The sequence below is a fragment of the Apteryx mantelli genome, chromosome 7 (assembly GCF_036417845.1).
Source record: "Apteryx mantelli isolate bAptMan1 chromosome 7, bAptMan1.hap1, whole genome shotgun sequence".
Taxonomy (NCBI): domain Eukaryota; kingdom Metazoa; phylum Chordata; class Aves; order Apterygiformes; family Apterygidae; genus Apteryx; species Apteryx mantelli.
This window is the reverse complement of record NC_089984.1, coordinates 5,647,597-5,670,292: the sequence shown is the minus strand read 5'-3', so window position 1 is coordinate 5,670,292 and position 22,696 is coordinate 5,647,597. Positions and strand designations below refer to the sequence as shown.

Sequence of the window (22,696 nt, the reverse complement as noted above, 5' to 3'; positions counted from 1 at the left end):
TACAGTTACATGTGTTGGTATTTTTATTTTTATTTTGTATTAGCACAAACCACATAAGTTATCATGGAGAAGAGCTACAAACAAAAATGTATTTATTTAGTTCCCCCCTGCCAAAGCTGTTGATATAGTTGCTACATTTTTATGTTTTGGTAAATAAGCCGTCATTTATTTATGCATAAATACATAAGGTTTGTCCTAAGAAGAAGCAAGTGCTCTATTTGGCAGTGCTGTTGATTTATATACATAGTTCTGGTATTTGGCATGTGCTAAAGGATGTTCATTGTATTTCAGGGAATAAACACAATATATGGATGGAAAACACATGTAGAAAGTACAGTCATTTGAATAACACTGATAAAGCCCAATTTCATAGTTAGTTTTGAGGTTCCTTTCCTTAACATATGAGGACATAGATTTGCTAAATAAGAATTTAGGAAAGTAGTGAGAGTTTAAACATAAGTCAGAACACTCAGTTATGGTTCCAGTAGCAAAAAAAAAAAATACTAGTTGCGAGATGGTTCCAGTAGCAGAAATAGGAATAGATAAGGAATATCTTAGCAGCGTATGCAGTATTAAAAATAGAATATTTTTATGCTGTTAAATACAAGTAGAATGTGTGGGTGGGGATTTGTTTAGAATTCACAGTCCACTTAGAATCCACAATTCCTGACTTCATCAGGATTTTGTTTTTTTTCCTCCAGAATATCTTGATTATAGTATTATGTAATCCATAATATTTGTGAAACATTGCCTTTAAAGTACAGGCTGGTGATTATATAACTCTGCCAGTATAATCTATCATTTATTTTTGTTTGTGCCTATTAACTGTTGCATACGGTAGAGCAGATACCTCATCAAAGCTGTCTTCATGAATGAATTTCCTAATCTACGATGCATTCTCACAAGGTATTTTAAAACTGACTATAGCTTAGTCCGTTTCCTTTCTTAGTAAAGGCTTACTAATGCTGTGATAACTTGCATAAGCTCTGATGTGTTAATAGCAATATTTAGGATGGCAACAATAATAAAGCTATTAAATTCCGCATATAGCGTTCACTTTTTTGACAGTGGGAAAAAAAGCTGCGGACGAAGGCTCTGGTTGTTCTGCTGAGCTGCTGCCTCTGGTACCTCCGAGTGCCGCTTCCTCCTCCCTTGCATCTCTTCCAGCTTTCGCTTCCTGATTCTTGCAGCCTGACTACGTTCATGTGTTTCACAGTCTGTGCTGACTGCGTGCTGCAAAACTGAGTGCAGCAGTTCCTCCGAGTCCAGCACCTGCGAACAGATTCAAGGGGTTTGCTTCAGAAATACTTCGTTTATAGGACTTAGCAGATTCGTCTGTCATCCTCTTGGGCAAACTTTAGCAGCTGGGTACTCTGGCATTTTTTTCAGTGCTTTTTTGCTTATGCAAGGGGCTGTCGTCATGCATATGACAGCTGGTACAGTTGTCCTTATGTCTGGTAAGATTTCCTGTACATTAGGAAAAAGGCGCTAATGGACAAGAGATGGCCTCGTTGTCCCCGTGATATAGAAAAATCTGCACAGGAGAAATTTACTCTTAATGAGCTGCTCCATGAAAGTTCTTGGAGTCGAAGATAATGTATTTTAAAATGTCTCTTGATTAAACTGCAGTGTCCTTGTTTCTTTTATTTAGAAGATGAAAATTGTATTCTGCTTTTTCACTGATTTATTTCAACATAAACAAATAATTGCAGAATTAAATTATGCAAGGACCTTACTAAAGTTTTATATTGCTTGTCATAGCATTTGACTGAATACTTAATTATATGAAGTTCTCTTGTCAAATACCAAAAAAACAAGCGAAGAAACAAAACATGTATAGAAGAATATAATACTATAGTCCCACAAACCAGAGCACAGGTATGCATCCTGTCCAGGGTGCGTTTGCAAGCCAGCAGCAAGCATGTGTGCGATTCCATTGCTTTTAGTCTAGCCAATACAATATAAGTTTAAAGAAGAAAGGAAAAAAAAAAGGACATGCTCTTGGCAGCAGTAAGTGTTACAGCATTGCTGTTAAGCAGTAATATCAAATAAGAGAATATAAAAAAGCAAGCTCTCCCATCTCCCCCCAAATCTTCATTTTAATTTTAATTTAGAAAAGAGCTTTTTAAAATATGTTTAACTCTTCTACCGTGGCAGGACAAGTCCAAGGCTCTGCTCCCTGAGAGACTGCAGGACTGGTAGGAAACCTGGGTCCTTCACAGACGTGAAGGAGACCCATATGTTTACACAGGGCTTATGGTGAAGTCTGGGAAAAAGGCACCCAGTTCTGGATCTGGGATATTGGAGCTGCCTGACACTAAGGTGATGGCCTGACGCTGCTGGTGGTTAGCTGGGGAGGCCCCCGGGCTGCTCCTGCGCTCGAGCAGGCTCCCGCGCTGCGCTGGGCTGGCTGGGACACGTGTGCCTGCCTCCCCGGGCAGTTCGGCTCGCCGGGTTTGGTAGCAGGTTGGGTGCTGACCTTCGCGTGCCAGTTACAAAAGCAGAGAGGCCTTGCTGTAAACAGAAAGCTTTGTGTAATACTTGAACGCACCCTTGCTTGCTCGCTCTTGCTGCGTGAGTGTAAAATAGTGATGACTTCAGTGTATCAATGGAAAAAATGCCGGGGATGGACAGCTCGGAGTGGATTGTCCTTTAAAGTCTAGCTGTGTCAGCATCGGAGATTGTATCTCGAATTGCCAGTTGCGGGTGGCCGTGCTTAGAAGAGCAGGTCCCGAGCTGCCTTGGCAGGGCACGTGTGGGAGCAGGCACGGGAGCTCTGCATGGAAACCGCTTCCCAGGCATCAGCTAGGTGCAGAGGTCCGAGCAGGGCCTCTGCCTTTGGGTTAGTCTCCGCTCTGCAGGTACTGCTCTGTCTTACTGTCCAAACCGGTTCTGAATATGTGTATTTTTCCAGTCTCAGTGTAGATTAGTTGTTTTTTACAGATGTTCAAGAGGTCTGAAAATGATTTAATACAGACTTTTGTGATAACAGTATCTCCACCAAACAGACCAGTCTTAATTAGTATATATTTAAATTATATACAGTTACTATGTATTTAAACTCTATGCCCTAGAAGACTAGGGAGTTGCCATAGGTAAGCATTAGAAGAGTCTGCATTTTTCTGCCTTGCCCTGAAAGTCAATACTGAATTAGAGAGTAACATTACATAACACTTGATATTTTGCATTTTTGAATCCAGTCTTCAGCCTAGTATCCTAAGCCGCAGTTTCAAGTTTTCCAAACCGTGTCTCAGTTTTGTGATCTTGGGAGGCTTGTGCTTTTTTTAAGGCTTCCCTCAGCTGAAGAATGTCAAGTGAATTAACACTGTTTAAGAAACGGTACAAAAATATGTGTACACGTGCAAGCAGCAGTAAACTAACACCTTATGGGAAAGCAGAAGCTGAGAGCATGTTGAGAAAGTCAGAGAATAATTTCCTGTGTAATTCTGCATTTCTTGACATCCTGCCCTTACAGCAACCCTGTTAATAATAATAATAAGCAAATCTTGTTAGCATCCTGGATTCCAGTTCTGTTTATGCCCAAACCTCGCTGAATGGGGACTGATCTTGTGTAGCAGGAGCGTATAAAAGTTACCAATTAAGTGGTTTTCTGAAGGTCATGTTTTGCAGATACTGAGTGGTTTTCTTTATCCCACACTATAGCGTGAAACCCCTTGTGAAGCCGGGAGGGCAAACACCTGACGAGCTGTGGTGGGTGGACAAGAAATGAAGCTTTCTCATCTAGTTTCTTGGCAGTTGTTAAGCTTAGAGATTTGACTTATTTGACTTGTCATCCTTTTGACAGAAATGGGCAAGTACAGACAGCTGCAACAGCTGAGATACAGAAAAAAGTCGGTTCAAAGGGAAATATCTCTTGGGGAAAGGTTAGTAGTGGATTAGCAGTACCTGAGTGGACAAAAGCATAGTGGGGCAAGAAGCCTGCGCACGAGGAAGCTGATTCTGGTCTCTCACTATTACAACACCAAGTTTCCTTTGTTTTGCAGGGGTAGGTGAAGATCAAGTGAGAACTGATGAAAGATTTCTCTTCTCTGAGCTTGCATTTCTGCTCCTCTGCTTTCGGTATGAGGCTTAATGTATTTGTATTGGGTTGAGATCTTCCAAAAATGTTTCAAACTGTCACTTCCTTTCAAGTGAAAGGGCTTTAAACAGAATTAGGAGACAGCTCTTTGGCTAGGTGGAGAATACTTTCATGCACAACATATGTGAGTTGGACAATGTTGTCTTTTTAATAATATTGCCTTAAGAAAAGCACAAAGGATTTCACCTGTATCCTTTTGTAACCTAGGATGTTCTGAATATTTCCTTGTTCACAAGGTAGTTAAACGTGTACATTACAGTGTCGATATGTGTATAGGACTTGGTAATTTCACCATTTTGTATAGTTAAAAATGTGCTATTAATGTAATGTAAACCACGCGTGTCTGCCTGTGTGTTTCTAAACCTATAGAGTGCCGTTTTTGTGGAATGGTATTCTGCAAAAAATAAGGAGCTTAGATGCCACAAAAACCCAGAATGATGTTTGTGGAAGAAAAATGCGCCTTGTTAGTGAAGTCCGCTTGAGCAAGGTCTGAAGAACTAAGTTACAGTGGTTTTGCTGGAAGCACAAGCCAGAAGCACAAGGTGCTCAGGTGTTGCTCCAGAGTTTCTTTGGAAAATGGAACAAGCTTGCAGGCCTTAACAAGCTTTTCCTGAGCCCATGACAAAAACTGCAAGCTCCTGTGGGGGAGAGAGAAGGTTCTGGTGAGCAAGATGACGCATTCAGGAGTGCGTTACGCTGCAGATACAGGGAGGAAGCTGCCCTTTGACTAAACTAGAGCGCTTGATGTTGTTATAACGAACATGCAGCTAGTAAAGACTGAGGCAGTCTCCAGACTTGTAATCCTGTTTCAAAGAAATATATGTATCTTTGATTCTTGTTTTATTTAATTACCTGCAGCTTGTAGTTCTTTAGATATGGGCTTGTAGTTCTTTCAATAAATGAAAAAAAACGAACAAAACTGAAAACGATGCGAAAGGCTTGCTACATGAAATATTTGAATAAGTATTCTTTTGGGTTCATACCTTACTTACTATTTTATGCTTATGTGCTTTTTTTGGAGTGGTGAAAAATGATTGTTTTAGTGAATCCAAAACCACACTTCTGAGATGCTATTTTAAAATCCCTCACCTACGTCTTTTGCTCCACTGTAACTGTAGATCCCTGGGCCTCAATTTCTATAGCTATCATAGTGGAAATAGTGGCAAACAGTGGGACAGCGGGAAGGGTCTCTCTTACCAAGTGAGTTTAAACATTCAGACCTACAACTGTTATTCCTTTGGTGTAACCAGAATTCCTGCCTCTTCGGTTCATTGCTGATGACTTGCATGTATCAGTTTCTGCACCGTATGGCTCGGGTTTGGCGAGGAGAGTGAACTCGATTACTTTTTGTTGTTCTCGACTGCTAGAGTCTTCTCGTTGCAGCTACTTTGCAGAGCAGGGCTTTGGGCCTGCCTCTTCTTACTGCGCTGGTTGTGGTTTGGATGGAGGCAGAGGGGCTTGGTGGGGGGGGAACCCAGCAATGGAGATAAGGAACAGTGATTTATTTATTTATTTTTGGTACCGCTCAACTTATGCACCTTTTATGCACCAGTTTCCGATGGGAGAGTCTTGGATAGCTGGGCCTTTCTGGTCAAATAATAACTCTTATTGCTTTGCAGTTTTGTTAAACACTTCTGTAGTTTTAAGAACTATAAAATAATAAAACTCAATTTATGAGCTTGTTAAGTTTTAATGATTTAATAATCACAGTGATATTGGTAGGAGTGTGTTAGCTTCATGTCTTGCCTTGCAAATCAGTGTTATGTGCCATAGAAAAGGCTTGCAGTAATGGGTATGGTGATTTCTAACCAATCTAATGATGTCTTTTTGGTGAGGAAAATGCAAGAAGTTGTCCTGGATAGTTAAATCCCAGGCTGCCAAATGGCAGTAGTTGGCAGAGCCGAGCACTAGAGGGCAGCGTAGACCTCCAAGTAACGCAGAATGCCGAGTCGGGGAGAGCCGGTAACGCAGACTCTGGAACCTGTCTGCAACACGTCTCAGAGCTATAGGGAAATATCGATTTCTCTAAATAAGTACAAAGTTCCCTTTTGTTTCTTGCAGGTTTACCATGTCTGTACTGACAGCTATGAGACCCAAAACCAGCACTATGGAAGGAGCTTGACAAAGGAAACAGTAAAAGATGGTGAGGCAACTCATACGTGAGTTTAATGCGCTTGGATTTATTTATTTAATTATTTATTTTAGTATTGCATGAAAAGATAGCTTCAAACTCTGTGTGTTCCTTATAAAAAGTCCCTTTCTCTCCTGTTGCAAGGTGAGTCTGCGACTGTTCCTCTATCATTTGAGCTACTTGTTGATCATAAAATAAATACATTTGCAGCTGGCTATGTAGGAATTTCCTCATCGCATTTCTTTCCTGCTACTAAGAGGGTAGTAAGAGTTCTGGTAGAACTCAGTTTCTTTATAGGTATGATACTATGATGAGATAGAAGCCTTTTAGAGCTATTAATATTTAAGACTTACATTTTTCTCTGGCGGCTGTATGTGAGCACATACTGTCTCTTACATTATAAGGCTGCTGTAAATATATTCTTCACTTAAATTGACCTTCTCAGCTGAAGTCTATCTATACCTTGGGGTTCACTAATAAAATGAAAACACTTTCCTGAAACAACCCAGGAAGAATGAGTGGGGCTGGTTATTTTAAGCCAGTCTGTTCAAAGCAGGGTCAGGCCACTATCCCTGTTGATATCAATAAATTAAAAAAATCTGGCTGTTTGATAATTATTTCAAAACCGTTATTAATGGACATCTGTTCATCCACCCTAGGACATGCAGACAGATGTGTGCACACATGCACACCCCTCTCCAGAGCTGGCACTAACTTGTCAGCTCTGTCACCCACGATAAAGAAGCTGGGGGCTGCCTGAGCCTATTTATCCCTGGAAAATTCAACTGGTCCCTGCCTGAAACTGTTCATACGCTTGACAGGATGAAGTGGGGAGCAGAAACTGTATTTGTCTAGTGTTCAGCTACTTTTATTTACAATCTGAGCTCAATCGCTAACATTATGTAGCAGTCCTTTGATAATAAGGTGACTGAAGGTATTTGAATTCCTTAGTTTGGTTCTGAGTTATTAAAAAAGTGTTTAAAAGCAAACTCTGAGTACTTGTTTTATCTTCAATTCAAGAACAAGTCGAGTCCCCAAAGAAAGGCAACTTTTTTTTTTCCAAAATAATCCTGAAAATGACCATTTCTTTCTTGTAGGTGTCTCCAAGTTTTTTCACAACGGGTACTGCTTGAGAAAAGATGCTGTTGCTGCCAGCATTCAGAAGATAGAAAAAATCCTGGAGTGGTTTGAGGGCCAGGAGCAACTCAATTTCTATGCCAGCTCGTTGCTGTTTGTTTATGAAGGTTCATGTCAGGCGACCACCGTGCGGTTGAGCGATGTGACTTTGGCAGAGAAGAGAGTAATGCCCAAAGGACTGTTATCAGGAGGAGACATACTGGAGTATAATAATAATATTCACGTAATAAATTCTACAGAGAATGGAAAAATAGAGGCCTCTGTAAGTAAAGGCTTGTCCAAATTGTATGCACTTCACAAAAAGGCATATTCGAAGAGGCACCACGGTCAGCTCTCACTCAAAGTTGAAAACTTAGAGCAAGGCAACGTATGGAAAAGCAGCACTTGCATCACCCAGGAGCATCTAAATGGAAATGTTATACCCCAACTGGAAAAAGTTTTCTGTCATGTGCCAGCGGAGATCAAGGAAAGCGCAAACGTGGAAGTCCGAATGATAGATTTTGCTCACGTGTTTCCTAGCAACACGAGGGATGAGGGTTACATTTATGGTCTGAAGAATTTAATCACAGTACTTCAAAATATTTTGGATAACTAAATTCTTTGTTATGGTTTTTACTGGGGGCCAATGATAAGAGCAACAACATGAAGAATTTCTGCACTTGTAATGCTGTATAACTGGGTTTGTATCGTTCTACTATATTTTATTTGTCTTTGTACTTTTGGTAGAAGGGTTTAACTTTTTATAATCTCACTCAGGAAAATAATCGATAGTTAATTAAGATGTGTGAGAGGATGAAGATACTTGAGATTAAGCAGGATAGGTAAATTGGTAGGATGAAATGTATATGGCTGGCTTAAATCCAAGGAGTACAGTTATACAATAAGTAAGGGTTGAGTTAGTTCCCCATAACTACTTTAGCTTTGATAGCGTTTGCCCTCTTAGCCTTGACACTGAGCCATATCTCCATTAACAGGCTATTAGAAAATGGACTGAAAATGAGGTGAAGTGCAGGATTGTCCTCAGTACTGCTCTCTTGTGTTTACTGTGTTTGAATAACTGGAGTAACCCTACTTTGAGACAAAACCTGTTTAGCTTCAGTAGTCTAACTTGGGAACCAGCATATCCAGAAGCACTTCTCAATGTAACGGGGTGATACTGCTATTCTTCTAAAACTGGGGGGCGCTTCCCCCCTTTGTGGTTGTCCATAGCCCATGTTCATCACAGACAAGCTACAATGTAATTTGTGTTGAGGTGCTAAGAAAATGCTGGACAAAATTACCGTAACAGGCTTAAACTGCACAAATGCTAGAGAAACTCTGTAGCTCTCAAGAAAGAGTGTGTTGGGGGGAATCAAATACAAGGTATTTCAGAAGCTAATTTGGTTTAGGAGATTTTTAAGTCAGTCAGTCAATGGGATGGCTGATACTGTGACTAAGGAAAATGCCTCAATCCTTCTTTCTGATGGCCCTTCTCCAAAAACTTACCTTTGGAAAGCAAACTTAGTGAAAAAGGGGAAACGAAGCATTTTGAATAAGCGTATTGAGATTTCCTTTAGCTGTTTGCTGCTTGTAGTATTGCAATAAATGTTTCAGTTTTCCACTGTTGGGGAGCACCAACTGGAAGCAGAGAGCAAGATGGGTAAAGGACCCTTTACCGCTAAGGTCCACTTCAGCCCTGGAGCAACCAGATGTACCTTCAGTTATTTCAGTGGAGTTGTGGCTCTTTTCCCCCAGGGCTAAAATTGGCTCTCATTTTTTTACTGATGCCTAGGCAAGCTATGTATTTTGAAAATTGTCCCACCTCCTTTTTTCACCGGTAAAATTAAGGCTTTCATATGGGATATTTGAGATTGGGATGATGTATCCAAACCTTTTTTGGTGTGCCTCTGTGTAGCCTGTGTTTGTGGCAGTCCTAACTTGCCGTATATAGTCAGCGATATGAAAGTCATGACAAAAGTTTTGGCCTGTAAGGGGCAAGACTTTAATGCTTTTGTTTTATGCAAAGCCTCACAAGTTTAAAAAATAAAAACAAAAAACTTTGGAATGGATTTGGTCATCAGAAACATACATCTCTTAAATGTGGACTCAGTGTGACATTGTGGCCTTGCTGCTCTGTATGATGTTCTGCACTATGCACTCATTTGTGTATGTGTCTTTGCAAGTTCCTGATTTGACATGTTTTCCATATCAGAAAGAGAAACAAACATGTTTTAAATAAAGCTGACTGAAAGTTTAGCTCCATTTGAGATCCTAGGTTAATTGGGAAAAACAGCATTATGTATACAACTATGTTTAAACTTTAGAGCTAATACTGGATAATATATTCAAGAATCAAAACAATCTGTTTGCAAAACTATAGTTTTGAAGCATGGGAAGAGATGCTTGCAGTAGGGGCAATATCTTTTTGTTGAAAATTTTATGCAAATTATGGTGAAGGGGAAAATATCAGGAAGATGAGGACTTTTTTCCACCTGGTGTTTCTGTTGCAGCCATACAGTTAATACCCACTATATTCTCAACTGTCTGTGAACTAATTTAAGCCATATTCTAGGAAGTTTGTGGTTTTTGTTTGCTTTAACCCTGTTTTTTCTGTTTTTGTTCTATCCTGTAAGCAGTCAACACTAGAGTAGTCTAGGCTGGTAAAAGGCCTTGTAATTATAAATTCACAATATTTTATAGAAAATACAGAGGAAAACATTCATACACTTGAATTTTTGTCCTCTGTAATTCATCTCTTCTGGATTTTAATCCATTTTGTGCCGGGGAAATTAGATATCTGCCTCAAAGAAGTCAGTTATTGGAAAATGATCTGTATTCTCTTCTCCTGTCTCTGCTTTAAGATATAAATGTCTTCAGTGTTTGAATGCTCTTTAAGTATTGATTGTTGTGTTGACTATGGCAGTGTTTGTAATGCACCTGGAATATTGTTAAATTGTCAGAATATTTTGAATAAAAAATAAAATAATTTTATCAGCTTTTTTTACCAGTAATTATTATGGATGTATTCCTGTTAATTTAAAATGTAGCTTGAGAGATAACAGTATTTTTAATTGGAAGTCGTGTAATTAAAGCTTGTTGTAGAGGTATTTTGGCATAGTACTGACTGGACAGAAGCCTGCAAAGGTATTATATTCGCACCGTTCTTGGGCATCATCTTAGTGTCTTGTATTTGAAAAGATCAGGTTTTCAGTTATAGTTGGACATGTATTCACAGAAATCACCGACCAGATGACAGATTTGAGTAGAAAATGAAAAGGGAAGACGCTGGTCGCTAAGCTGGTGTAGCATCACTGATTCTCCTCCTCTGCCATTAACGCCTTTTTTTCCTTTCCCTTCTCTGTACTCTGTTTGTAGGAAACAGCCAGTACAGGCAACAGGTGCTGGGAAATCTTCAGGCAAAATGGTAGCGAGGCCTGTAGGTATTTCTGCCCAATAAAACTATAAAACGGTCTCCTTCCCCAAGCTGGGGTAACACCCGACTGCTGTTATTGATGAAGTCCGTCTGTCCTAATTCTGAGCAATAAGAATGTGATTTAGCAAAATCAATTGTCAAAAGGAAAGATTCATGGAAGCATATTGTTCTTAATGTCATTCTCTGAGAATACAGTTAGTTATGCTGAAGACTTTCTAACTAGGTAATTGTGCAAACTGTGTATAGGCTTACCTAATGAGAGGTTGAATTGTATAGAGTTTTATAAAAAGCATTTACATATATGGTATTTTTGGATATTGGTGGAACTTGCCTAAATCACATTGGAAGCTATACTGTTCTGAAATGTTAAAATATTTTATCCAAATCATTTTATGAACTAAAACTGAGACTTTATCTGTAATTGTGATTCACATGAAACTTGTACTGTTTTCTAATTTTTCTGCTGTAATGCATAGTCAGGCTGTGCTTTTTCATAACCCTGTAGTTTCATGTAGAATTTTTGAAGTACTCAGTAGATTAGGAAATCAGTATTTCCTTTATTTTTTAACAGAGTGCATACATTTTAGACATACTTAAGTGCACATTTTTTGAGTAATGTTAGTGTAATATACATCTAAAGCTCCACTAAATGATTCTTTACCTGCAGAGAGCTCCCACTGGCTTGAGTCTGGATTGCAGTATGTAAAATTGGCCGTTTTATGTGCAGCAGCAGTGACAAAGAAAAGGCATGGCCTACACTGGTCTGTGAGCAAGCGGGTTTTTTTTTTTACAGGTAAAACTTACAAATCCTTGTCATTGGTTTTCCACTTCATGATGTGAAGTATTATCAAGTGTAGGAAGATGGTGGAAGAATAAAGGCTCCATCCATATCTGCTGTGTGAAGTAATGATTTGATTAGTTATTCACTTTTTTTTTTTTAATAAGCTTCCTTCCTGAGTGCCTTCTTCAGCCCTTGCTTTGGTACTGGTGGTGACCTCCCATAGGTAGCAGCTAAGGCATCATCATGGAATGATTTAAAATGGAATTTTGGTATTTTCCCAAAAACTTCATGTTCTATGGCCACTCTTAAAGTGCAGGTATTGAGAAACATGGTCAAAATGCCTCAAATAACATGGGAGATGCAGATTCCTTTTTTTAACCATGAAAAAGCAGGAGTTGAATTTTAGTATTGAACCTGTTTTGATTGGAGATTAGATCTTAGGTTTTATGAAACTTGCTTAGGTGTGTGTTAAAGAGAATATTTTGGGGGTAAGGTGAGTGACAGCCAGACTGAGCATGTAGCTTTCCTTTTCTTTGTGCGGTTAGCATTGAGGTTTAGGTTTAAGGAGGCAGCACGGCAGGAAACAGTGGAAGTTCAAAAGGAGCACCGAGTAGGACATCTGGTCAGTTCTGCGGTGCGAGTAATTATTGCAGGTAATAGCCACAGGCCTTAAGTTTTCAAATATCTCGCAGTCAGGCTGATGCGGTTCACGCATATTCATTGAGTTAAAAGCAGACTGTGGTCAGATGTCACTTTTAAAGTATGAAGAAAGTAAATAAAGATATGCTCTACCACATTCCCAGGCCAAATCCTGCACGTTTGCCATCATTCATGGCAATCTGTAAGGGAAAGCTGTGCAGAACGTTGACATCCAAATGACAACTGTAACAATTCCAGCAGTATTTGAAAGGAGGGAAAAATGAGGGAGAAAAAAAGTTAAGGATTATATAACAGAAAACACATTTCAAGAAATACTTTTACTTTGTTCAGTGGAGATGGGCCCTGGGTATTTGGAGTTTGACTTTTGTTGTTTGCTTTATGATATTCAACAGAAGATGCTTATGCAGAACAATGGTAAATGGGAACAAAAGTACTTTAAAAACACCTTAGCTTGAAATGTGTATGTTGGTTCAAATAGTTATTAAAAAAAAGTGACCTATGAAGTAACCTCCAAATGTGTATTGCACCTGACTATAAATGAAACTAGAGGGCACAAAGGCACTTTAATACTCTGGGAACCCTACTGGAAGATAAAGCATGTGAAATTGCACCTAATGCTGTGTTAAGTGTTTTCAGAATCTAAAATTCTGCATTTATTATGACTGATGGATGAATGTATCTAGTCTGGTCTCAGATTCTTTGGTTCAAGTGTCGAAAGCCGTCACTCGGTCTCCTCTAACCTCTATGTGTTTGACTGTAACTTCAGTTGTTATTCTTTTGCCATTATTGGACTGCAGGGGGTATTGTTAATACATATGTGTGTTTATTTTATAGAACATTGTACTATGCTATCTACCAACTTTTGTAAATTAAGTGATATTTAGGGTAATTCTAATAGCTGTATATTTGGCAAATTATTAAAATTCTCTGCAAGTGACTTGCAAGTATAACTGGTTTCTTTTTAATACAGGAAGATACTGATAAAAAGTTTTCTTGAATATACCTGCGCTGATTAACCCCTCTTTCTCCTCTTCTATATGCATAATAGGTGCACACCTTGGGTTTACCAGTTTTGCTTTACCATCGTATTTTTGTGATGACATCCATTGCTATTATTTTTGGTAATGCCTGCTTCTCAATATACATGAGTCACCTAGTTAAAAACAAAGCAGAACAGGAACCACACACACAAATCCGGACTTGTCTCTTTTCAGCAGAAATCTATGCATTACATGTGAATTTTAGGTCAGCATCTTACTTCGTGTCCATAGTGCTTTTCTGAATGGCAAGAGGATTGGATAAGATAAACCCATCCCCCTAATTGGACGACAGTTTAAAAAGAACAAACACATTTTTTCATAAGTTAATGATAGTTCAGGCCTTGATGAGTAACTAGGAAATAGCTGTTCTACTCCAGAAGATTTGAATCTCAAAATTACCTTCAATGTTTGTTTCAAAGCTGTGAAAATCACAGTTTAAGTGAGTTAAAGCTGGCTTGGTGTTTCTTTTTCCTCTTCCGGAAGAGGGTGAGTAGTCAGGCAGCACAAGGAAAGCATAGACGAAAAAGTGGAAAAGTTGCTTTCCACCCTTGTTCTCTGGATAGTAAAGCAGGATCTTGTGGGTGGCCCTCGAAGAGGACTTCATCTGAACAGGGTGTGAAACTGCAATGAGGCAGAAATCCAAAGTGGGAAACCTGCAGATTAGAGGCATGAGGTCATGAAAATAATACACTGTAGATGGAAATCTTTCCAAATTACTGAAAGGGACAATATTGCTGTTGGCTTTCTCGCTGACAAATTTCACGGGAAAGAATTTACTGCCTACCTTAGGTAGGCAACAGAAATGCTACCTTCAGTTGCAAGAACTACATTAAATTAAATCAGCTGATGGGTATCATGGCTCTAATTACATTGGAACAGTTGGTGCCAGTTAATAGTATTTTCCAGCTAAGGGATATTTACCAAAAATGCTCGATGGTTATTTTGGAATATAGAAGAGAGCAGTCTTGCTCTATGTTGTACCTCTGAGTAAATTAATGAACTTGTTTATGCAGGAGGCCACTTTTTTTTTCTCCCCCTGCCAAAAAAGGGAACAAGACAGTGTTTTCATCAGGCCTTGGGCACATTACTGGAGAGTTTTTGCTAAAGTTGTAGTCCTTTATCTCTGAAAGGTCATTGCTCCTCGTATGTCAAGGAAGTATTAAAAAAAACGCACACAATCTCTGTCTAAAACTTTGGGGCTTTATAGAAACTCAGGCTGGAAAACACTGATCAGTTTGGCAGTGTAAGCAGTCTACTGTAGATTATAAACCCTTTTGCATCCCCAATTAGTTCCCTAATTTTGAACTCTCTGGATTGAACAAGCCTGTGGGAACAGTACTCCAGTTTCACTGTGAAACTGGTGTTTTTTTGTTTTTTCTTTTTGTTCTGTCTTGCTTGTATATGAAAAAAATTTCTAAATGTGTTCATAAGTCTTCTTTTGCTGCGACGGAAGGCTGTGCAGACCCACCTGCTCCTGAGCTGAAGAAATGAGTGTAAAGATGGGAAGAGGCTAGACCACTGGCAAGAAGCATAACTTTGCAATGTTCTAGGGGTTTTTACTAATTTTTATGTTACAAAAAATCTAAATAGCACTGAAGAATGTGCCAACAACTCCCCCCTTTCCAGCGCGTTTTGAAGTGAAGGAGGAGTTGCACCACTTCATTTGCAGAAACCTAGCTGCCTCAAAACGCTTGTCGTTCAGTTACGATACTCAGTATATCATTGAGTTAGGGGATGGCGCACAAAGCCCGTGTAACGGTTAACTTACCCCAAACATCACAGCCTGGCTCATTGCAGGGATGGACAAGTACCTCTTGGGGGCTGTGGAAGCAGGGAAAAACGGTGGCTGGGCAAGGGGATTGCTAGAAAGCCATTAGAGAGGTTTTAGTATCAGGCATCTTCCTTTTGTCTCCTGCTATCTTGGCTTATACTTTTCATCTTGCTTGCCATCCCCAAACGTTGGCTTCCACTAAATGTAATTTATTTTAGTTGGTGGATTCGGTTACTGCAAGATTCGAGGATAAATGTGATCTCAAATAGGAATTATAAGACATCTGCAGTGAATGCATATTTTCCTTTGCTAATCTCTAAGCTTCTCTTGATTCTGTGCAAAACAAATAATTTTACTTCTGTATTCTGCAGCACATCCAAATGCTGACCTGCCATCTGCTGGGCTGTGCCCACCCCGGCAGCAAAGCCCCTGCAGTCGGCCTCGGCACGCGCTTTGGTTGCTGAAGCACAAGGAGAAATGGAGTGCAGCCTGTTTTTTCCCACAGCTGTATCAGCTTTGCGATGGGGCTAGCAATAAAAAATTGATTTGGTTAGTGAATTCAGTGGATATAAACTGGACACGCACATGGGAAGCTATCAAATGGATATTGTGCCAAAGTACTGATTTTTCGCAAAAAAAAAAAAGGCCAGAAACAAACCAGTAACGACTATGAAAAAAATACTGACTTGGACTTTGGTTGACTTGAAACCTTTGGAGCGGAAGTCTGGGAGTATAATAAATAAAAGCGATGGTCCCATAGCTTGAATACTGCTGTATCAGAGGGACGCTGAGCCGGGAGGTCCCCTACTCTGAATTGGCATGGCCACTCGTTTGGTCTTACCCCCTTCAAAGTCGCTGCTGCGGTGCTGCTTAGCTAGAGGTGACATTATTTGAGGCCTTGTTGTCTCAGCTTTCCTACTTTCTCCTCTTTTAAATCTTATTTTGACTAAACTTCAGTATTAAACTCATAGTTTTAAAATTAACAAGGGAAGAGATGTGTCATAGTTCCTTTTATTGCTAAGCTGTTTAGTTTTGATGCTCTGTATGAGTCAGTAAAATGGAAAAGAGCAATCCAGACATCAAAGCAACAGTTACGAGCTGTCTGGGTCAGCAGATGTACTTTTACGGGTTTGTAATTATCATTGCAAATTAGAAAAGCATACTGCATTATAAAGAGAGCAATAGCCGGACAGTTTGCACGGGGGCTTCTGTTTGCTTTTGTGTTGTTAAATTATACCAAAACCATGGCCCAAACACACCGCCTTTTCCTTAAATTACAGTTATCCTTACAGCTAGTTGAAATGCATATAACTGGCTTTTCAGGCTAACTGAAGCCAAGCAGCGCACGTGGGTTTGCAGGATTTGCTGAAATCCCTGCAGGATCTCGGCAGCCTGGATCGCGATGCCCCTGAAATCTCAGACCTGGTGTAAATGGGGTTAGCGCTGACGGCCCTTCCCGAGTCCCTTGGAGCCGGCGCTCGCTCGGTGGCTCTGGCGAGAGACTTTTTGGGTTATTGCCATCTAACAGGCGCGCGGCAGGCACGTGCTGGCATCTGCTCTGGGCAAAACTAGAAGAAGTAGCCTTGTAATGCTGATACCCTATCTCTGCTATTAAAACTCTGTCTGGGAAGTGATAAATAGCTGGATACCCAAAGGCTGGTGTGCCTCTAGGAGAGAAGGGGGGAAAAAAAATACAAATCCTGAGCACGTCCTTGATTTACGATGCTTTATTGCCCCTTTCTCGCTTTTGAGGCTTAAATCTCATCTGGTCCTTCCTAACATAAAAGCAGCTGCACTGCATATCGGGGGGGCCAGCGGGAAGTTGGAGAGAAGGGAATCGTAAGGTCTTTATAACATAAAACTTTTTTTTCTTTTTTTTTCAGCAGGAAATTAAGGTGCTTTGTGCTGCCGCTTTTAGACCTCAATTATGTTAGCTTTGGGCTAAACGAAAGTAGCAGCTCCCAGGGTGTAGAAATCAGTCAGCTCAAAGGACGGAGAGAGGGAAAATAACAGTGGGGAGAGAAGAGGGCAGAAGAGGAGGAAGGCTGTGGCAGGGGAGCAGGAGTCTGCTCCTAAAGAAAAGCACACTGAAACCAAAGTTTAAGGAAAATAAGAGTTTGGTGCTATATGAAGCATACCTGCTTGATGGTCTGTTAGTATAAACCATGGATTTATTCACACCAAAATTAGAGCCTGGGAGTTGCAGAAGGACTCTCCCAACATCATCCTCTGTTGTCCTTAAATGCCAGTCCTGGCTCTCCCTGCAGGAAACCTGTGCCTATATTCCCTGTTACTCTTGGTAAGTCAGGAAATTAAGCTCAGCTTTTGCTTAAAAGCAACTCCTTTTTCTAGCATCCTGAGGTTTATTTGGTACAGAAAAATTAAGCTGCTGAGCTTTGGTTGCCGTTGCTAAACACAGGACGTAGGAGTCCTCGTCAGTGGGAGCTTTCTCCTTGGCGCATGTCTGGGGAAGACCCTTTCGCTCCTCGGATCTAACCCGGTGCGATTTTCACTTCGTGAGTCGCGCTCGTGCCCTTGTGCAGCTACCACAGCAAAGCTCAAGGCATGACCGTCGAGGAGGGGAAGGTGTTTCCAGCCAAACTGATCTTTCTCAGTCGTACCCCACACGCACAGAGTGCACCCAGCTGGCAAAGGCAGCGCCGCGGTGCGAACCGTGCAAAGGGATATCTTCTTATAAAACCCTCTTTCTTGGAAGTGACAAAACAGCCTGGGAGAGAGATGCGTCATTTTGTTGCTCAGCCAACACCCACAAAAAAATCGTTTTTGGGGAGAGGTGGGCAATTTCTCTTGCACTGCCAGCCTTTTTTCCCAGCCCAGGTGGCAAAACCTTGAGTGCTCCAGCATATCCGAGGCCTTGCAGCTCCTCTGCGCCCTTCCCCAGGGCTTCCCGGGGCTGCTTGACACAGTTATTGCTGCCTCGGGTTGCTTTTATTTCCCTGCCTTTCCTTTAGCAGGCGACAACCCTGCTGTTGGCAGCTTGTGTTTAACTCCACGGCGGGGGCTTTTCTTCCTGACGCACCTAGCAGAAATCCTGGCTCAGGCACCACCATCTACCTTAAACATAATCAACAGCACATGCAGCTTTCCTGCATTGGTGGGGTTCTTTTGGATAGAGAGTGTCTGTTGCATTTTTTACGCATGCCACTGGCAAATGGGAGACGGCAGCCGTAGAGATGCCTCAAAGGCGGGTACCGGAGCGGGCAAACCCCACAGCCAAATGTTTGAGCCCATCTTTGTGCTCGAAGCCCTTTGCTGGCAGGGAGTGCTCGGCATGTGGATAAGCTGTGGCTGTTGAGGGAGGGTGTGTGCCCCGACCATGTGCCTGCTCTCACCGCGGACATCCTGTGTCCCACCAGTGCCTCGAGATAAACCCCAGCATCTTCCTGAGTGTTGCTGCCTTCTCCTACCCTCTGAATCCAAAATGTGCCTTCCCGAAGTTTTTTTCCAGTTGTTTCATTTTTACATGGAGAACAGTGCTCCTGACATTTTATTTATATTTTTTTTCCATGCTTCTCTGCTTTAGTTAACTAAAAACCGTTAGACTTTGCAATTGCTTTGGTGCCAGCCACTGTTAAAAGCAAAGCTCTTCTTGGGCCGGCTGATGGGCACGCGCCGGGGCCGCAGTGCGCTGCTGCTGCCTCTTCGCCTGGCTTTACCGGCCTCAGCGCAGCCTTAGGCACGTTTATGGTATATCATGGGCCCCTGCTATAGCGATTTCATTGGCCCTGTGCCCTTGGGCAGTAGCTAGTTCCCACCTCCGCCCTTACAGACAGGTTTCTGCAGGTTTCCCATGGAAAGTGGAGCCACAGAACCACTTTGGCTGGGTCAGTTCTGGATGCAGAGCTGGGAAATTTGTGAGTGGGAAATTTGTGAGTGGAGGTGGCTAATCCCAGCAGGGCTTTTACCCTTTGGCCTGCAAACCTTCCAATTAAAAATAGTTTTAAGAAGTTTTTCACAGGTCAAGGGCTGATCAGACATGACTTCGTGGCAGGATCATCTGTTGGTGTTGATAGCTTTCATTATTTTTTTGCTTTGAGGCAGACAGCAAGAGCTGGGCTCGACGCCCTCCAGGAGTCTTTGGAAATTGCTGTGTGTTTGCACGTTTTAAGTGTCTGATAGCTGCAGGTGCCCAGTGAGACATCCTGTAATCAAAGCTGCCGTTACCCGAGATGGGAGCGACACCGCTGCTTAAGTCCTGTGCACCGCGTTGGGTCAAAGCAGAGATTCGCTCAAAATATATTTTTAAGAGCTATTCTAATAGGGCGCATGGTTTGTCATGCTGGTTTCTCAACGCCGTAGTAGGATAAAATTTCCTATGGCAGCGGCTGAGATACTGCCAACAGTAAAGAGAGAAACTCTGCCCCGATAAAACGATACAGACGGTGCATTAAACCTGACCAAGGCGGGTTTACTACTGCATAGACCTGGGGCTTATAAACGTATATCAGCACAACTGTGCTATACATGAATGGGATTATTTCAAAGGCACGGAGAAGTAATGGAGCTCCTATACCAGTGGAGCTGTGGTAATTAGTGTTAGGATTAATTATTAATTACTGTCAATAAGCAGCAGCACTTCCCCAAAGGAAGCTGTTGCACATGCTTGTTGCTGTGTGTTGCAAAGAAATATTGACCCATTTTCTTTAAAAAAAGTGTTTTTAAGGACATGGGTTTATGAATCCCTCAGCTGCATGGTTGTAATAGATACATATTTTAAAATTAAAACCCGTGAGAGTTGTGCTACCTTGAAAAATGAGGTAGCTAAAGAAATAGACTCTCTGGAAGATGAAGGCATTTGCAGCAGAAGTGACAGTATCGGCATGGGAAAAATCTCTAAAATAGCCGTCACTGTCTCCTTGCCATGTTGGCCCTCAAAAGTAGATCAGAGACCAGGTTATAGCCAGCAGCAGAGCTGGGGTGGAGAGAGCGGGTTTTGAGCAAGAAGGGGGCAGCTGCTCCCTGAAAGCATTACATTGAACTATTTATTTATAGAAAAAGAGGGTTTGGCAAAATCCCTGCATTTATTTTAATAGTGGGAGATGAAATGCCAGCAGGATGGGTTTTCTTCTTAGGAGTGGCACACAAGCAATGCTGGGAATCTCAACAGCTGTAGCAAACTGCACATGTTCAGCGATAAAAGTGTTTTTGGATCTTGATACGATAGGGCTGGTCTTCTTGAAATGGAAAACAGCGTTAGGGTCCCTCGGCTAAATCTGCCTGAAACACTGGCCACAGCTGCTCTGGCTCCAGGTGCAAATGGGCTCATCTAGCAGCTCCCTTAAAAGCCCTGTAGCCCTCAGCTTGCAGTAGGGGGTGGGGATTTTGCAATGCCCAAAGTGTTCCTGAAGTAAGGCAGAGCCCAAGCAAGGATGCAGTGTGCAGGTGACAAGCTCTGAAGTGACATTGCTATTTGCATTATTATTATTATTTTTTGCTTCCTGACAAATGCAACTTGCTGCTGGCTGACTGAGGGGAGCTTAATGGGTCAGGTTTCTTGCTGAAGCCTGTGGCCTGGGCAGGGGGTTTCTCTTGAAATTGGGGTGCAACTGTGTGCAGGTGAAACCCTGCAAGGGGTCCCTGGGTTGCTCCCTGCTGCTCCTCCTTTGAGGAGGCCTGAAGGAGCCAGCACAGGGCCTTGAGGATTTAAAAAAAAAAGTGAATAAAGTGAGTAAGGGAGCAGTAAAGCAGGGAATTGCTTGCAAAAGCTGCTTCTTCCAGGTGAGAAGTTGAGGGAGCTGCTGCTTGTAGTGGGGCTTCCTGGGGGGCCCTGGGAGGAGAAACTGTGAGGAGCTGTGAGGGAGTGTTGGATTTCTGTATTTGCAGGTGATGCGAGAGTAAATGTTGTGATGTGATGCTCCCACACTGCTGAGGCAACTTGTGTGTGTGAAAAGTGTCTGAAAAAGGGGTGGCTGAGCAGGAGTCCTGAAACCACTACTTAGTACACTAAACTCTGACAGGAATTTTTTTAAATTTTTAATTAATCTGGGGTCTGCATAACCTCCCTGAATTTTGGGACTTATTCCTAACCTGTGTGTGAAGATGGTCTGCTCGGCAACTTTTTTTCCTTTTCTTTTTTTTTTTTTTTGGGGGGGGGGAAAGGGGCTGCTCCCTCCAGGGTGCCCCTCGCGCTCGGGAAGACGTTTTCCAGGAGGGAGGGAATAATTCTGCTCTACCTCGCGCTTCAGCCTGTGGAAAGGGAGAAAAGCCTCGCCGCCCAGTGGAAATCCTTGTGGAAACTTGGTGTTTTCGGCCGCCGGAGGAGCCGCCTGGCCGCTGCGGGCGGTCGGCGCCCTCGTGAGGGGAGGCGGCGCGGGCAGAGCCGCTGCCGCCGCTGCGGGTGAGCCGGGCTCCGCTGCTGTGAAAGCCGTGGAAAACCCCTTAAAACACGCATAAAAACCGGCGGGGCCCCACGGGGAGGCGGGTGGCGGGGTCGTGCCCCGAAACCGGGGCGTTTCGGGAGGGCAAAAACTCGCCCTCCCGGTCGCGGAGGAGCCGCTGCGGGCGCGGGGCGTGTGCGGAGATACCGCCGCTCCGGGGGCGCGCCGAATACATTTGTCCTGTGGTAATTTTTTTTTTTTTAATTTTTTTAGAGCAGAAAAGGAGCCCCCAGGCAGCAGCCCGCTTCGGTTGCTGCATATAGCAGCGTAAAGCTGTAAAAAAGCGGCAGTAAGGGTCTCCTGTGTGTGGTGGCGTTGGGGTTCTTAAATCTTAACGTTTTTCTTCCCGGGTTACCTCAGATTTATTTTTATTTTATTTTAAATCCGTTTCGGGTGTGCGCGGCGTGGCTTTGACGCCGCGACGCGCAGCGGCACTAGGTGTCAGCAGCGCCTCGCTGGCGCCCGCGCCGCAGGTGTGGGAGACTCAGACGCTTCTGGACAACTCTTATTTTTTCTTTAAGAAACGCCCCTGCAGGCCTTTTCCCGCTTTATTTAACTGAAACTAGGGCTGCTGTGGGTCGGGTGGCCTGGAGGAAGCGGCCGCTGTGGCCCGGGTCGCCCGAGGGGCTGGAGGCCGCGGCGCCCTCTCGAGCCGCGGTGAGGCGGGAAACGGCTCCTCGGCTGAGGCGCAGCTGCTGCCCAGTGCGCAATAACGCCTTTTTTAAAAAAAAAAAAAAAAAAGAGGGGGGGGGGGAAGAAGAAGATATTGTAGCTGGCGTTGTCAGCCAAATCATACAACTGCCTCTTGCTTCTCCTTCCTGTCAGATATTTGATATATTTGCATCAAATCCCTCAAAACAAGTCTCTGCTGTTTGAAGGCGTTTCTGGAGAATTTTTCTCAGGGGAGCGCTGTGGTAAATACTCAGCTTGTAGCCCGTATTTATGCGGTTTGGGTTTGGCTTTCAGGATGAGGTTAAAAATGTGACTTGCTCCCGTGCTGACTCTTGTTTTCCTCCTGCAGCCTCTGTGGCAGGTGTTTGCTCCGCTCTCCTGGCTGCCGTCTGTGTCCTCGCTGCCGGTTGGCATCTGGGATGGTCTGTACAAAGTAAGAAGTGTGGAGAGAGGGACAATAAATAAATAATTGCTAGGGTGCTTGTGGTATTATAGGGCAACGCAGTGCTGTCAGCTGCAGTCTGGGTTTGAAGAGTAATTAATTTGGGAATGGGTATTTCTTGTTCATGCGGTGGCTTGAGGCATCCTTGGGAAA

The 22,696-nt window shown here is 42.6% G+C and overlaps 1 protein-coding gene across 1 annotated transcript in view; it reads left to right on the top strand.

Moving 5' to 3' along the window:
- The window catches only part of IPMK (inositol polyphosphate multikinase), a 42,414-nt gene extending 29,257 nt beyond the window's left edge, over positions 1 to 13,157 (top strand). Inside the window, exons 5-6 of the mRNA XM_067299668.1 lie at positions 6,161 to 6,242; positions 7,328 to 13,157. Of these exons, the coding sequence (XP_067155769.1) occupies positions 6,161 to 6,242; positions 7,328 to 7,962 (717 nt within the window). The 3' untranslated portion in view covers positions 7,963 to 13,157. The remainder of the gene's footprint in view (positions 1 to 6,160; positions 6,243 to 7,327) is intronic.
- Positions 13,158 to 22,696: the final 9,539 nt, after the last annotated feature.